The 16,126-nt window shown below is 32.9% G+C and overlaps 1 protein-coding gene across 1 annotated transcript in view; it reads right to left on the bottom strand.

The window, feature by feature from the left end:
* The window catches only part of LOC145291381 (dynein heavy chain domain-containing protein 1-like), a 494,383-nt gene that overhangs the window by 296,488 nt on the left and 181,769 nt on the right, over positions 1 to 16,126 (bottom strand). Inside the window, exons 43-46 of the mRNA XM_080137171.1 lie at positions 14,826 to 15,019; positions 11,038 to 11,175; positions 8,735 to 8,840; positions 1,270 to 1,502 (exon numbers count right to left, since the gene is read on the bottom strand). Coding sequence (XP_079993297.1) covers positions 1,270 to 1,502; positions 8,735 to 8,840; positions 11,038 to 11,175; positions 14,826 to 15,019 — 671 coding nt within the window. The remainder of the gene's footprint in view (positions 1 to 1,269; positions 1,503 to 8,734; positions 8,841 to 11,037; positions 11,176 to 14,825; positions 15,020 to 16,126) is intronic.

Raw genomic sequence — 16,126 nt, 5'->3', positions numbered from 1 at the left:
AATAATTTTAAACATTCTTTTGAATTGTCAAGATTTTTTTTTGTCAAATAAATAAATTTCGAGCAATTTTTGCAATAAATAATAAATAGCAACTTCGTTAATTTTACGACTCGCCCCAGCATATTATAAACACCCTAACCTCCCCATGTTAAAACGGCTTTCGGAATGAACACCCCCAACCTCTACATGTTAAGAACGACTTTCGAGGTTTGTGGAAGGGTGTGTTTAATTTGAAAGCCGTTTTTAACATGGAGAGATTAGGATGTTTATAATATGCTGAGGCACGCCGTAAAAATGAAACAGTTTAGAAAAAGTTAAAACAAACTTTTTTATGTAAACAATGCCGTGAAAGAAACTAAACAATTAAAACGTAATGTTTGATGAGTGAAAAACCTTAAGATAAACAAATGAATTTAAAATTGAAAAAATTGGTAAGATACATAAACGTATTTAAATTTTAAAAAATGGGAGCTTTTTTTTTTTTTTTGCTAATGCAGAGGGTGATCCGCGCTATTTTTTAAATCGTATTTCCACGTTTAATTAAAGTTTTATGATATGTTTTTTATTCAATTGTAAGGTTAAAGTACAGAATAGGTACAAAACACTGAATAAAACTATCGTTGAAATTATTTTTAGTTTCCAACAAAAATGAAAATGATTTTATCCACTGCATTTTTGCTTTTTAGAGTAATGAAAAAAATATATAGGGGGAAAAATAAAGTTTTTTTTCTATAGTTTAGTTTTACAAGGAAAGAGGAATTCTTCAAATGAGTTTTAAAAAAGAAACAATAAGAAAAAAAGATAAATTCTACAAAAAGAGGAAGACATTGGCAAATGGCCGAATCAAAAAGTGTTTGCTGAATGGATGGGGATGGTTTTGATGGGGTGGGGAGATAAGATATTTTAAATAACTAAAGAAATGATGAACTTTTGGTGTGAAATCGATTAAATAGAAACAAGAATGCACAGACAATGTTTAGAGCAGAAATGATTTGGATTCTGATATCTTAGACATTAGTTCCAGGCAACATTTGCCACATTTTACCAAGAGATGGAGAAAGAATGAGGTACAATTCTCAATATTTGCATTGTTTTCACATCTACAGCAGCATTGAAGAGTAAGAAACAAGTCATTTTGTTTGTATATAAACTGGTAAAACCCAACAGCGTTTTTCCTCTCCTACACACGTTATATAATCGAGCTTGTCTCAAACCTTTACTTCATTAATTCTTCAATTAATGTAACAGTAGATATAATGAAACTTTCACCTTTGAAATCATGATTGGATTCAACTGGAGGTGATTTTCCCTGAGATGATCCTGCAGAGCTTGATGGAACTTGTCATCCATGATATCATCTTTTGTCACATAACCAAAGACATCTTTTAATAAATTGCAGAACTGAACTTTGTCTCTTCCTTCATCGAGAATCGGGTAAAAAACTTCTTTGATGGCTTTTATCATGAATTGCTTTTCTTCGAGATTTTTTTTCTCATTTTCATCTGCAGAAAATAAGGAGTATAAAATCGGAATTAGATCTATAACAAATAAAACATTGAAACAATTTGAAAATGTTTTAATAACAAAAGTTATTACAGGAAAACTATTTCTTCAATTCAACTGGAGAAGTCATTTTTATCAACAGTTTCTTCAAAATAAATTGGTGCTGATGGTAATGATATGTTTTGGATGGCTTTTAGAAGTTGATTTCCGAATTAACTTATCTCTGACCAGGTCTTTATTTATCACTCTCTCTCTCCAATCCATTCTTATCACTTCTTCCCAGGTTTTTCTCTTCCAAATTGACCCTGCTACCTCAACTGTTTTACATCTACTAACCCAATCATTCTCATCCATTTTTTCAATATGATCAAACAAGCAAACAAAAAAGTCCCCTGTTCTGCAAACATTACAGTGTACTGTAATCTTCCTCTAACGTCAGTAGAGCTAAGTTTGTCTTTAAGACTGTTGTGGTGTGTGACGTAATCCTCCATTGAGGAGCTTTAGAACTATGCTGAAATAGCTTATCATTCCTGGGTGACGCCAGATAAGCCAAGGATTTAAGATAGAGAAAATAAATGTATATATTTTATTTCATGTCAAAATAGATATTGTTTGAAACCAGGGGAATATATTTTTGCAGCTAAAAGTTGATGACAGGAACTTGAAACATAACATTGTCTGGCCTTGGTGAACTCAAAGTTGGATGTCAGAATTGACATTTGACCTTAGCGAGTCGTGAGAATTAGTAATTCAAATCTCAGGTTTGGGAATCGCATACGCGAAAAAAAACCTGAAGCTTTTCGATTTTGTGGCGAAATCTTATTGGCTGGGGAAATCCCCCCCCCCATCCACATGCCTCACTATATATACGACTGTCGTGCGAAAATTAGTCAGATGAGATCAGATTGGAACGGAGACCAGAAGAGAAGAACAGGCCGTATAGAGACGTGGTCCCTCTACCTCCTCATCCAACCGTCTGTCGCTGTCTGTGAAGAGATTTGAGACTTTGAAAAACTTACTAAGACTGAATGATATTTGTAAAAGCAATTGTGCATAAGTTTGTGAAAATTAACTCTGTAGACTAGAGTACATGAGTTTGTCTTTCTTCCTGCCTGCGGCTTTGATATTCGCTTTCAGCATACAGGATTTCAATGCAACAACCCTCAGAGAAGACTAGACGACACGAGCCGAGATTTCTAGATAAAAAGGGGTTCTAACCCAGGAGGGGTTACAGGTGTCAGTGGTTGAATAAATGACGAGAAAGACACGGTAACAATTAAATAAAAATGCATTAACAAAAAATACATAAAAGAGGTAATTGAACAATACCTTTGCTCATGGCAAGATTAGTTGTAAACGACCATCCACTTCATATGTCTGTGTCTGACTCTCTCGTAAACCGCTTCATCTTCACAGAAAGAGACGTCATGGACGGATGTGACGTCATTATTCCCGGTAATAGGGGTGCGTCCTCAACAAAGACTCACATCATCCATCCATCGTATTATTCTCATATCATTCTCATATCATGCAATAAATATTCTCAACCCTCACTGGTCAGGTTTTCACTACCATACATCATCACACTGCATACACAAATGACTCATAGATTTGTTTCCTTGATCAACAGTGGACATGCTCTGCTAGTTAGTAATGACAAATGTTCTCTTGAACTCCATTCTTGCAATCACATTAACATCAGCTCCTCGCTGTGCTCTAATGATATCACCAAGGTAACAAAACTTCTCAACAACCGCAATAAGTTCACAAATTCATAAATATTTTCTCCACATCTGAGTTCTCGTCCATCTCCATTATCTCACTTTTCTTGCACACAAGCTAGTTATTATCTCTTAATCTATCTGCAATTCCAATATATCAAAATAACTTTATAATCCGAAATGTTTAATAAATTTTAACTGCAGCCTGTTTTAACACAAGTAAACATTATTTAAAATATTTATTTCTGAGATACTTCTATGTATGAAATTGTAATAACAAAATAACAATGAGGCTGTTTATCATTTAATTAGTGAAAATTCATTCATAAAAGTGTAGCTCTCCCAGCAGGATATGAATTTGTGTAAATCTTTTTTTGTCTGTCCATTTTTGTTAGCCTTGAGAGTAATTAGTAAATAGTTGATGGGACACTACACCTCTTTTTTTCTTGTAATTTATGGTAGGTTAGTTGCATATGTAAGAGTGAGGATTCTTAAAAAATATCATTTAACTTTATTTATTGTTATTTAATTTCTTTTTAAAGATTAAATTACAACTAGCATCTTTCTTGCAACTAGCACATCTTCTTGACTCTCAGCTGAAGCAACTCCCATGTCCATTATGACATCATCATCCTGCCTATGTCTTAATGAAAAAAAAAATAATTTTTTGAATAAACAGTTTCTAGTTGGAATTTATTAAGTTATTTTCTATGTTTATTACGCTTATAAAATTTCTAGCAGGACCAATTTCTTGGTGTTGTTTGGGGAGATATAAAAGGAATCTAACTGATTGAACTGCTAAGTTTTCTTTTTTTTTTAATCTTTGCTCATTTTATTGTTAAAATTTTTTTATGTTAGCAGCTACATGTGCAGCCGCGCCCAATGAGAAATTAACCTGAAACTTTTTTTTGTGTTTGCCTGTACATGTGTACTGGAACATTCAATATAACTTATGTGTGTTATTTCAGTGTGTTAATCACAAAATGTAATTCCTATAGACAGAGAAGATAAAACGTCTAGAAATTAAAATAAATAAAAATTACATAAATTGCTAAAAAAAAGTGATCTTTTTTATAGTGAAGAAGAAATAAAAAAAGTAAATTATATTTTTCTCAAATTTTTAGAGATTTCGAGAATTGTATTTTTCTCAGACTTTTTCAAGGAGATATTTTTTTTCTGCATTGTGATATGTTAAATCAATCTGCAAGTTGTGTTTCTGATATTCACAAATTTTTGTCCATTACAGGTATGAGTTGCTTGCTGCTGACCTCTCCACCACATAATTGTAGTTCACAAGGTAATATAATCTAGAATCCTCTTCACCATACTATAATAACTAGGGCTAAAACAACAGCATATTCTTTTCCTTGTTTTGATTCACAGGTATATATCCATTGATATATTATATGTTTTCATGTAAAGTAATGTGATCCTCGGCTGATTAATTGTGTCTAACTGTGTCGGATATATACTCGAGAGTAAAAGCAATGAAAAGAATATGCTGTTGTCATAGCTCTAATAATAACATATTGAAAAGTTGTCCTGTTCTGTGAGCCACATACTCTTTCTAATCAGCAGTTGAGTATTGTGTTAAGGTGAACATGTTGATTGAAAAGATCACATGTTTCAGCAGAAAAGAGGGATAATTTTTTTTTTATCTTTTTGGCAAATTTGTAGGTTCATTCTCACTGCGCATTCCTTTAAGCATAAGAACACACAAAGATGGTTTTATATTTGTAGCTCATGGATTAAGGCATTCATCTATAGTATCCTCTTTCTGTTTTTCTAACTCTGATGATAAGTGTCACTTCTGGTCACAAGAAATTAATAATCAAGAGATATTTACTGCTCATTAATTAGAATTAATTGCAAATTACGCATATGAATTTGTGGGCATTTATTTTTTACTATAAGACTACAAACCAAAGAAATGGTCAAGAAACAAAAATATAACAAATAAATATTACCAAAGTCAAGGTAAGTTACTCTTTAAAACACAAGTATTCAATAATCTTTCAAAAGTCCACTTTGTTGTCACTCTAACATAAGCACTTGGCACTATTTGTGTTTCGAAGTAAATAAAATCTTTAAAATAAGTTACCCCCCCCCAAAAAAAAAAAAACTTATTCAAATAGGTAGAAGAATAATTTATCTTGCTTTTGGTAACATTTATTTGCTATATTTTTTTCTTGGATTCTTTTTTGGTTTGTTGTCTATTGTAAAACATGTTCGAATTTACTTACAACTTAAGGAAACAATGGAATTTATGTTTTTCAATGCATATAAACCATGAACATTTTGATTTGTAAATATTTGTTACTTATTTGGATTTATTCTTTCAGGTTGGGAAATATGATCGTTTCATTTGAATTCATCATTTGATTAGTTATTAGTTTCCCTTGCAGTTATTGTTTGTCTGAACATTTTTAAAAAGAATCTTCATCAGAAATCAAATAGAAGCCAAAGATGATGCAACACTCAAACTGTTTTGTAATAAATTACCAGTTGGCGCAAATCAAACAGGAACCAACAATGATACCAACACTAATGCAGCTTCATCATGAATCATCGGTGGTTACATACAGGAATGAGTTGAAGATATTTTCATCCCTACTGGATGCATCAAACAAACTACTTAATGCACAACTGCATTTAAAGGCATCAAAAATTGATCAAGCTCAGATTTATTCATTCAATTCAGTTTCTTATGAGAATGTACACATGCCAATTACAGCCTTCTTTCATAACAATACATTTTAAACATTTTGCTATTACGTTGTCGTATATGTTGGTCACTTTTACAAACGACCATCTCATAAAGTATGAGAACCTTTCACTTAAAGACACAGCCCTTCATACAGGTATTTGAAGCTGCCCAATAATACTCACAAACTGCTTAACTTCTATTTCAAAATATCCCCCTTTCTCTCTCCTTTTGCTCAAATACTTAAAACCTTTGGTATTTCTCACACCCTTTTTACTATCTTGTTAATTGTATCTTATGTTAATTAAAAGTTTGTGCAACATCATCTTCATCATTAGCAAAATATATGCAATGCTAACAAAAGACGTTGATCAACAATTCAATTGAATTCAATTTATTGGCACAAATTAAAACAATCGTGCTTCAAATGCCATGTAGGGAAAGGGCGATAAAAATTTACACAGAAGGTGACACAATAGTCTAGCACCTGTCCTTGAATTGTTGTTGGTGCATTTATTACTTCACTTGGAAGTCTATTTAAAGTCGAAGGATTCTGATTGAAAAAGTAGCCTGTAACGCTGTTGCTTGGATGGAACCCTGGTGCCTCATCAGTGTAGCTAGTTCTGAGAGATTCAACTTCTATACCAACTGAGCCATCCGCTAATTGCTACATTATGTATGGGCCCTGATTACATTAGATACATCCACTAGTAGATATTATACAAGTGTATATGTATGTGGTTGGTTGCATAATAGAATGGACGCACAGACCCGGCGAAAATGACAAATAAGTAATTGTTTTAGTTGAAGATTTATTTTCAGTTTATTATTAAAGATTTATTTCTATGCAAAAGGAGAAATGTTAATTCACTTTGAGATTTTGCTTGATTACAAAAGAAATTGTCAACTCAAAAGAGTTTATTCATTGACCTCGGCTAATGAGCTTAGATGTGGACTCATATTTGTCCTTGGAAAGCTTGAGTCAGGCCAGTGGTCTGTTGACCAATCATTTTTCAGCAAGAATCAATGTGGCATCAATTATTGGTTGACTAAAAGGGAAATCGTACTGCTACTCGACCACACTCTCAGTATAAATAGCAGTGCAGAGCTACTTTTCCACAGTTTGTCCATGAAAGTGGAGGAGTTCGTTTCTGAATTCGGAGTAGTTTGGCTGAGAATCCACCAAAGAGGTACCGATGAAGAATCTCTACAATATCTGGAGATGCACGAAAACTCCCTAGAAAAGTTGTAACTAAAAATTAACTCAAAACAGTAAAGATATATCTCAACATTAAAAAAAAAGAACACTTAAAAAGACTGAATGCGTCGATATAAAAAATCCAAGAGTAAAAAGAGAAAAAGATTAAGTGTGAAAAGAAACGGGAAGGGAAATTAAATGTCAGCTATCACTAAAACTTTGTTTTTTTTTCACTTCCCTTTTTTTATTAACAATTATTTTTTGATCATTCTGTTGATTGTGTCACTGCCTGACTTTGATTTTGACATTGTTTTGAAATATATCCGTTTAAACAGTCAATGTCGCTTCTTGTTACATATTTCTCTACTATAACGAGAGACATTTCTATTGCTTTGTTTTTTTTCTCTTTCTCTCTACACCCTCTCTGAGAATAGCGGCACATCAACCATTTGATGAAGATCTTCCATGGACGGCAACACATCGGCCCACTGAGTGAACTTTTTTTTAGCAACGAAAACATTGTTTGGATATGTCTCCATTTTTTTTTAACCTAATCATAACCGTACACCCAAATACACATTATAACCACTAGAACTTTCTTGTAACCAGTTGTGTCCTTGCAACCTTTTTGGTAATATCCCGCCTTCAGTTCAATTGAAATCAGCAGTGAAATAGTTTCTGCATAGACCTCTTTCTGGTGCAAGAATAAATAAAAAGTCCTGAGGTATATCATAATGGCCATTGAGAAGGTTGTAGGCTAAAATCAGGTCATTACGTAATCGTTGTGAAAGGTGAAAAAGGTTAAGCTTTTTGAGTTGGTTTTCATAAAGCAGATCTCATAGACTCTGCACAATTCTAATAAATAGCCTATCCTGCCTTGACAGAGTACAAAATAGACTTCGTAGCTTAGTGGGGGATGCCCTTTTCTCTACCCTGCAACCTCTCTCCCAAGAAGAGATGTTGTGAGCCTATCGTTATTTCCATGGCAGGTGCTCATCTGAACTCCAATCTCTGGTCCCCCCTCGCCAGTCTTTCACGAAAAACACCCGTCTAGCTGAATCCAATGTGAAAAATTTCCCCCACTCTATATCTGTGCCTAAATCAAAACGCGGATTCCATGAACAAAGCTTCTTTCTTAGAACTGCACGCCTGTGGAACTCTGTTCCGTCTGCCTGCTTCCCACCGGACTACAACTTGGATGTCTTCAAGTCCAATGTTAACAAATTCCTAATGAACCGCCCCCTTAAGTAAACACTTCATCAAATCTCCACACTAACGTAATGTACTTGCAATAACCCTTATCCCTGAGTGGCTTCCGGCCCTTGATAAGTGGTGATCACTGTGTAAAAAAAAAATAAAAAAAATAGCCTTTGAACTCTTCACAGATGATGGATACCACACATTAGATTTGTGGAAGAGACCTGGACACCACACTTTAACAGTGGTCTGACGACGGATACATAAAAGGGGAGAAATATTTCAGGAGTGAGTTAGCAGAAAGAAGCTTACATAACCTTTAGTTTTTGACAACAAAGCTGGAAATTTAGGATCCACATCTTCTTTACAAATGAAAAAAAAGAAAGAAAAGAATTTTATTGAAGAACTTACTGCTTTCGTTGAATTTGTAATTTTCGATTTTCATCCTTTTCAAGACAGTCAACACAGACATTAAAAAACTGAGGTTTTTCACTTGAAATTGTACTTTTTGAGGCAGCTGAGGAGTTGAACCATGAAAAGACGTAAATAATAAAGATACATTAAAGCATTTTTTTTGTCATGTCGCAATGGAAAATAGTGAGAAAAAATACCATTATCGTTTGCCCCTTAGAAGTCAGAGCTAAAACGAATTGTGGGTTGACAACATTTTGAATTATGATAAACTAGCAGGGCTACCTGGCGTTGCTCGGGACAAGTGTAATCTATCTGTATTAAAACTTCTATCTCCCTACCTCTCTTCATCCATCTCTCTCCAACCCTGACTTTGTCCTTTTGTTCTATTCTTCTCGAGCTGAACACACATACAACTTTTCTTATAATCAGTCACTGATGCGTGTCTTTAAATGTATGAATAAAGAACATACTTCATTGTGATTACGATAGTAAGTAAACATCCACCTAACAAACTGCATATCAATGTATCAATACACGCGTGTGCATGTGTAAACATATACAATAACAATTATGAGGATGAGGCACTTCTTTCAAAACGGGCTGCTAACTCCAGTCCACAAACTTTAAACAACAATAAACATTCGTACCTTTTTACATTTTCAAAGTCATTGACACCGTGGTGATTGGAGTTGCAATGCCAAATTCTCCGCATTCATATTACATTTTACAGTTGCGGCATCTCTTTTGGCTCCATGGGCTCAAAAGAGAGATGCCATCTTCAAGCGAAAACCTCCGTAACTCAAAACTGTGGAATACACGATTGAAACATTCCATTCATTCACTTCCGACTCTCAGACTTTTGTTAACTCCATTATGACCTGTTTCTTTGTCTTATAAATTGACCTTTGACCCGAAACCACAATTTTTTTTTTTACAAGGGTGTCACCACTTATCAAGGCCCAGAGGCCACTCGAGGATAAGGGTTAATAGGTATACATTAGTCATTGTGATTTTAGCATAGTAAACAGTGGGAATTTTGTAACTTGGATTACTTAGGGGGACGATTCAATTAGAACTTGTTCACATTGGACTTTTTTTTTTTTTTTTTTTTTTCATAGGTATCAACTCATTATTGCGTCATCTTTGACCCTTCAAAAACAGGAGGCTAATGGTTGCCATTGTCCTTGGAGTGTGATTGTTTGTCTATTGTTCTGGTATTCGAAAATACCTCAAATTTAAATGTGCAAACTTGTATATTTATCTAATTAACCAATCTGTCACAGCCAGAGATGTCTTGCTTCTTCGATGCTTTTCAAAATATCAGAAGTTGATTACGCAATTCATTTTTTACATTATACATGCTGAATTAGTTGGTCTATTTTTTCATGTCACTTCAAAGCATAACGGAATAAATTTCGTTTCAAAGTCAGCAGAAAATGGTATTAGGCCAAAATAGGTTCTGGATATAAAATATTTCCTGTTACTTCCGTTTTTGGTTAAAAATAATTTTTTATGCAATAAAAAAGAAAAGTATTCAAAATCATTAAATATTTTTATTCTTAAAATTTTTTTTTTCATATTTTCGAAATAATTTCAAATAACCTCAGCAAATAATTATTTTTGTAAAAAAAAAAATGAAATTTTTTTAATCATATATTTACAAAACAAAACTTGATTCCATTAAGTAATTTTATGATGAAATGTTTTTTTTTTTTATCTTATATTAGGTTGGTGCAAAAATAATGCCGTTTTTATGTTAAATTTATAGAGGAAAAACGATATTATTTTCGCACCAACCGAATATTTCCAAAACTAAACAAACTCAATTTCATTAAATATTTTAATAATGAAATTTCTTAAATTATTTTTGTAAAAAAAGAAAATATTTAAAATATTAATTCTTCAAAAAAAAAAAAAATGTTTGCATATTTTTCTTTTGTATTGTAAACTTTTTTTTTTTTTTTAACCCAAACCAGAAGTAACAGGAAGAATTTTATATCCAGAACCTATTTTAGCTTAGCACTGTTTTCTGCTGTCTTGGAGTTGGGACTTATTCCATTGTGCTGATTTCACAGATCAATTTATTTCCTGACACATCCAATATTCATCCTCATCTAATCTGCATGAATGCCATTCAATATAAATATTACAACTGGATAAGTGAATAGTAAGACAGTGTAATGAATCTATTTAGTTCATCTTTAACACAGATCAATTTAATGAACAGCTCAACAATCATGAATCATGTTAATATTATTATTATTTTATATGACCAATTGATTTGGTATTTGAGCTCTTACCCAAGTTTGCAAAAGATTGATGAACGCTATAAGCTTCTTTGCAAGTATTTCATGCTGGACGAAACCAAACATAAGGCAGTAAACCTGTGCAATCTGTTGGTAGTCTGGGGTCAGCAAAGAGAAAGGTCGTAGAAAAACCTATGGAGAGAAGAAATCAGTTATTCTTACTGAGGCCAACATATTTTACGTACACAATATTCACAAGAAAAAAAGTATATATCATGGAAATATGACAATGCAATAATATGACTATATTAGTCAATAAGCTTAATATAACAAAATAATTCTTTGAAAATAGCAAAACAATTACCACAATAGTATAATAATGAAAGAATTTTATATATGCAAACTTTATGCTTTTTGGTTGTTGGATATTACGACATATCGACCCTTGTTAGGTCAGTTTACACTCAAGATGCACATGGTTTCTATATGAACAGCTTGTAGATTCATTTGTTTTGTAAGCTTCATGTGTTATGAATGGATAGAAAATATATTAATAATCTGGGTGAGAGTGGACAAAGAGGTAATCTCAAACACCCAAAAGCTCCCAGATTCAGACATTACTAGCGAGTGTAGTTTAAAGACCATATATCTTTTCAGCACTTCAATTATACTTCTTTTTGTTTTTTTACTTTTTTTCACCTTAAACAGCATATTGCCTCTTAAAATGTAAGGTGCTACTATTTGGGATCATGTAGAGTTTAATGTAATAGTCAAAGAAGCAAGCGCCCACGTGTGTGTTTTGTGTGGCTGTACGACTTACCTTCAGGTGGGATCTGAGAGAGAGAGAGAGAGAGAGAGAGAGAGAGAGAGAGAGAGAGATTAAAGATGGTGGCGGTGGCTTTATAAGGTGTGGTCTCGTGGAATCGTACAAGATCACACCACCCACCGCACACATATGCAAATGAAATGCAGTCAGTTTTTTAAAATAAAAAAAGCCTGTTGGCAGAGGTGAGGGGGAGAGATGCGTACTGGACGTTGAGAGAGAAAATTGTGAGGAGGAGAAAATAAAGTGACGAATTCTATATGTGACGGTTTTTTTTCCCCAAATACCAATCCATTTAAATGCACATGTCGAACAGATGACTGTGGGAAGTTGAGCAATGGCATGTCTGTTATCTGTTCACATTATATTTAAAGTTCTGAAATTTAGTGCAGTTAGGGAAGCAGAAAATAGTAATGAAATTCCGAAATCTAACCGTTCGAGTGGGGGAGAAACTATTGTTTGCATTGCAAATAACTTGCTTAACACGTGATTGTATCTGAAGACCCACAAAGCATGTTATAAAAATAAATGAAACAATTGAACACATTTTTTTACAAATTGACTTGAAAATCAACCTTTTTAGATAAGAATCAGAAAGACGTCAAATATTTTTCATTATTTAAATCATAAAATTATGATTCTACACGTGAATAATATTTTGATAGTGTAGTTCTGCTTGCTTGACATCGTTCACACTTTTCATCTATACATGGATGTTTTAGTTCGTGGGAGGAAGAGTAAATAAATTGTTAATGATGAAAGAGGAATGGAATGATGTAAATAATTTAGAGAGAGAGAGAGAGAGAGAGAGAGAGAGAGAGAGAGAGAGAGAGATGAACAGAAAGGCCTATTTATGATATCAAATATTTCCAAATGTTTTCATAAATATTATATATTTATGAACACTTTTGGAAATTTCCAGAAAGAGAGGGAGAAGGAAAGAGAGAGGGGGTAAGAGAGAGAGGGGTAAGAGAGAGTGGGGGGGGGGAGAGATAGATGAAAAGAGAGAGGTGGAAAGAAAGAGGGGGAGAGGGGAAAAAGATACGGGAGAAAAAGAGGTGAAAAGAGAGAGGGGCTAGAGAAAGAGGAGGAATATGTGGGAAAGCAAGCGTCTATTATGATTTTACAACATCGTTCCATAGATATTTGGAAATTCCAAAAGCTTTCGCAAATATTTAATAACATATATAACAAATACTAACCCATTATCTCTTTGGAAAATGGCAATTGAAGAAATAAGTTTACTGAGTTTGAAAATCATTGGATGAAATTTATGACACTACAATTTAATTAATACTAGAGGAGTTATCCAGAACTGTTTGTCAACAAGAACTAGCATCCTATAACAACAGTATAACAATATATATATATATATATATTCTTTAACATATACTAGATCACTCATAAACCGTTCTGTTAACATTTGTTATATATGCATATTACTAGCTGGGCGCCAGGCGTCAATGACTAAGGCTGGAGTGTTATGTTTTTGTTTCGATTCTAGCTGATGGCACCCAAGTCATATTTTTATTAACTTTTGAAATCACTACTATATATTAGGTACAATATAATATATAATAATCGATAGAGAATTGACTTTATAATAATAAATACAAAGCCTGCACATTTGAGCTATCGTCAGATCGATAAAAAATAGTTAAAAATTAACTGACTTTAACGTATAGTATTTTTGTTCATGCGTAGAAATAACATGTTTAGTCGACTTTCGCCTATATAGTTCCAATTTTTTTTCATTTTTGACCCTTTAGCAGCTATTTTTACTACCAGTCTGTGACCTTGCATCTTGGAGGAAATGTAATTAAAAAAAAAAAAAACGGAGCCAGACAGACAAACATATTTTTATATATTTTCATTCATGAATGACTATTATGCTGAACATTGCTGAATTATAATATGAATGAATTTTCACATCTGGATTTAAAATGAATAACACTACTAATGATTACTGTGATGTTGTCTCATTAACTACCGTACACTCATTAACTCTTATCCTCGAGTGGCCTCCAGGCCTTGATAAGTGGTGACTCCTTTATAAATAAATAAATAAATCTCATTTATTTTCCTTTTATTAGTACTTGAAATGGAAAATAGATCCACTCATTCACATCCCTGATGAAATCGGCACCAATTTAGGTAAATAAATGGATATTTTTTTTCTAAATTTTAGATAGTATTCATTAAGAATATTGATCAAGAAAATACCAACATTGTGGATGTTTGTTTTATAGTTTTACAGTTTTAGTTGAACATACACACCGACAACTACCCTTTATATAATAGAATAACAACATCATAAAGAAAGAAATGGTAGTTGTCAAAATTTACCATTTATCCTTTATGACGTCATTTATTCTCAAGTAATTTTTTTTTCTTGATAATATTCATGAAGTGTGAAGAGTTTTATGAGTATAATAAAGATATTTTAAATTCATTTTGAAACAGATTAGAGTTACAGTTCTGAATTTTTTAGATGAGCGCTGATTGTTAGTATTACTTGTTTTCATCGGACTATTGTTCTCATCTTGAGTTTTGGTCGGTGTAGCCTGGAAAAGAAAGGAGAAAAATTACTGGCTCTATAGATGGTTTCGTATTCTTGAAGCTGATTCTTTTTTTGTTATTTTGCCGTGGTTTCGTATGTGTGAGAAAAAAAAATTTGGTTAATAAAGAGGAGGCAACTTTGTCAACCAATTTCTTTTCAAACACATTTAATATTTTATGCATTACATAACAGAGATAACCAATCAGCATCTATTTTTTTATATGGGTCAAAGGACATACCCTGTCAATTATTTCTATTAACATGCCGCACCTGGCAACTCAACCATAAAAGCATATTACCAACAAGTAATATCTAGCATAATACTCAAACGCAATAACTGTTGTGAATAACTGAAGAGAAATTGCTATTTAACTTTATGCTAAAAAGAAGGGTTAGGGTTCATACCTTTCTTCAAAGTATAGAAGTGAATGTAATGGATCGCATATGATTTGTACTCACCCTGAAAGTATCTGGCATATCGTGATATTTGGCTTCTGTTGTATTGAGGGTCATAAAGCATCCGTAATTGGCGCATGCTCGAAGGAAACGGCCATCAAATTTGAGACTGCCAGCATAAACCCGTTTGTAGAAAGTTTTATTTTCAGTATGTTGAGAATCTTTGTCCGACTTCACGTTCACAAGCCTCACTTGTTCTGAAGATGAAAAAAAAAACTTTATTAAAAGAAAAGTAGAATTGTTTCAATGGAAAAAGATTATTCATTTCATTTAAAATAAGTTAAATAATATTAAAGTTTAGGAATTTTAGTTTACTTTCAGCACACTCGTAACACTCGCTTTTTTAAAATGTTGTCCTTTAGTCCTCACATTCCGTCAGCAATTTTTCTCACATAGGGTGAAGAAATGTTGTTTTCTGGGTTGGAATCTATCCATCTAACACTTACAGTTAGCTAGGTTTTGGTCTAAAAGTGGTGTTTGTTATTTTTAAATTTATTTTTAAGCTACTTAGATCAAGTGACTTCATGTCTTGTCTGAAGCGATTATTTTTAAAAAAGAAATAATTGTAACATTTTTTAAACATTATTTTGCATTATCGTCATGATGATGATGATAATGATGATGAGAAATAATAAGATTTCGTGGTTCTATAAAAGCGTTGTTCGTTCATGGGCAACTTGTCTTGATCCGTGTTATGGACGTCTTGTTGATACATGCTCTGCTGATCGTGTTCGTGTATTCTGCATTAGACATTAATTTGTTAGCGATAGTTATTATTACGTTGTGGATATGTAGTTTGTACTGTGGATGTTTGATTTTGTCAACTAAATTTGTTCTGAAGACGAGATAATAGTGATGATGAGTTCCATGAAAACTATTTCAAACATTTGTCTGTTGGTCGATGCTGCTTTTATAGATCCGTTGATCATGTGAACATCTAAATAAATAAAACACCGTTTCATGAATGTTTTCATCTAAATTGGAGAATAAATAAAAAATCAAATATTTGATTGTCAATTCTAATCAAACAGCACCCAACTGCTTTTGTATCTTTTCTGTCGTCTTTGTTTTGAGTGTTGTTTCCACTCCTCACAAGCAAAAGAGTGTGAAGTAAAGAAAAAAAGGCACATTAAAACAAAACTGGCAGAGAAAGGAAGGTCTTAACAAGACAGTTGATAATTTCGATGCATTTATTGCAATGGTCTCCAATCAATGATGGGACCATTACTTGCTATATATATATATATATATATATATATATATATATATATATATATATATATATATATATATATATATATATA

The sequence above is a fragment of the Euprymna scolopes genome, chromosome 12 (genome assembly GCF_053919585.1).
Source record: "Euprymna scolopes isolate OS-2025 chromosome 12, ASM5391958v1, whole genome shotgun sequence".
Classification (NCBI taxonomy): Eukaryota; Metazoa; Mollusca; class Cephalopoda; order Sepiida; family Sepiolidae; genus Euprymna; species Euprymna scolopes.
This window is presented reverse-complemented; position numbering and strand designations above follow the sequence as displayed.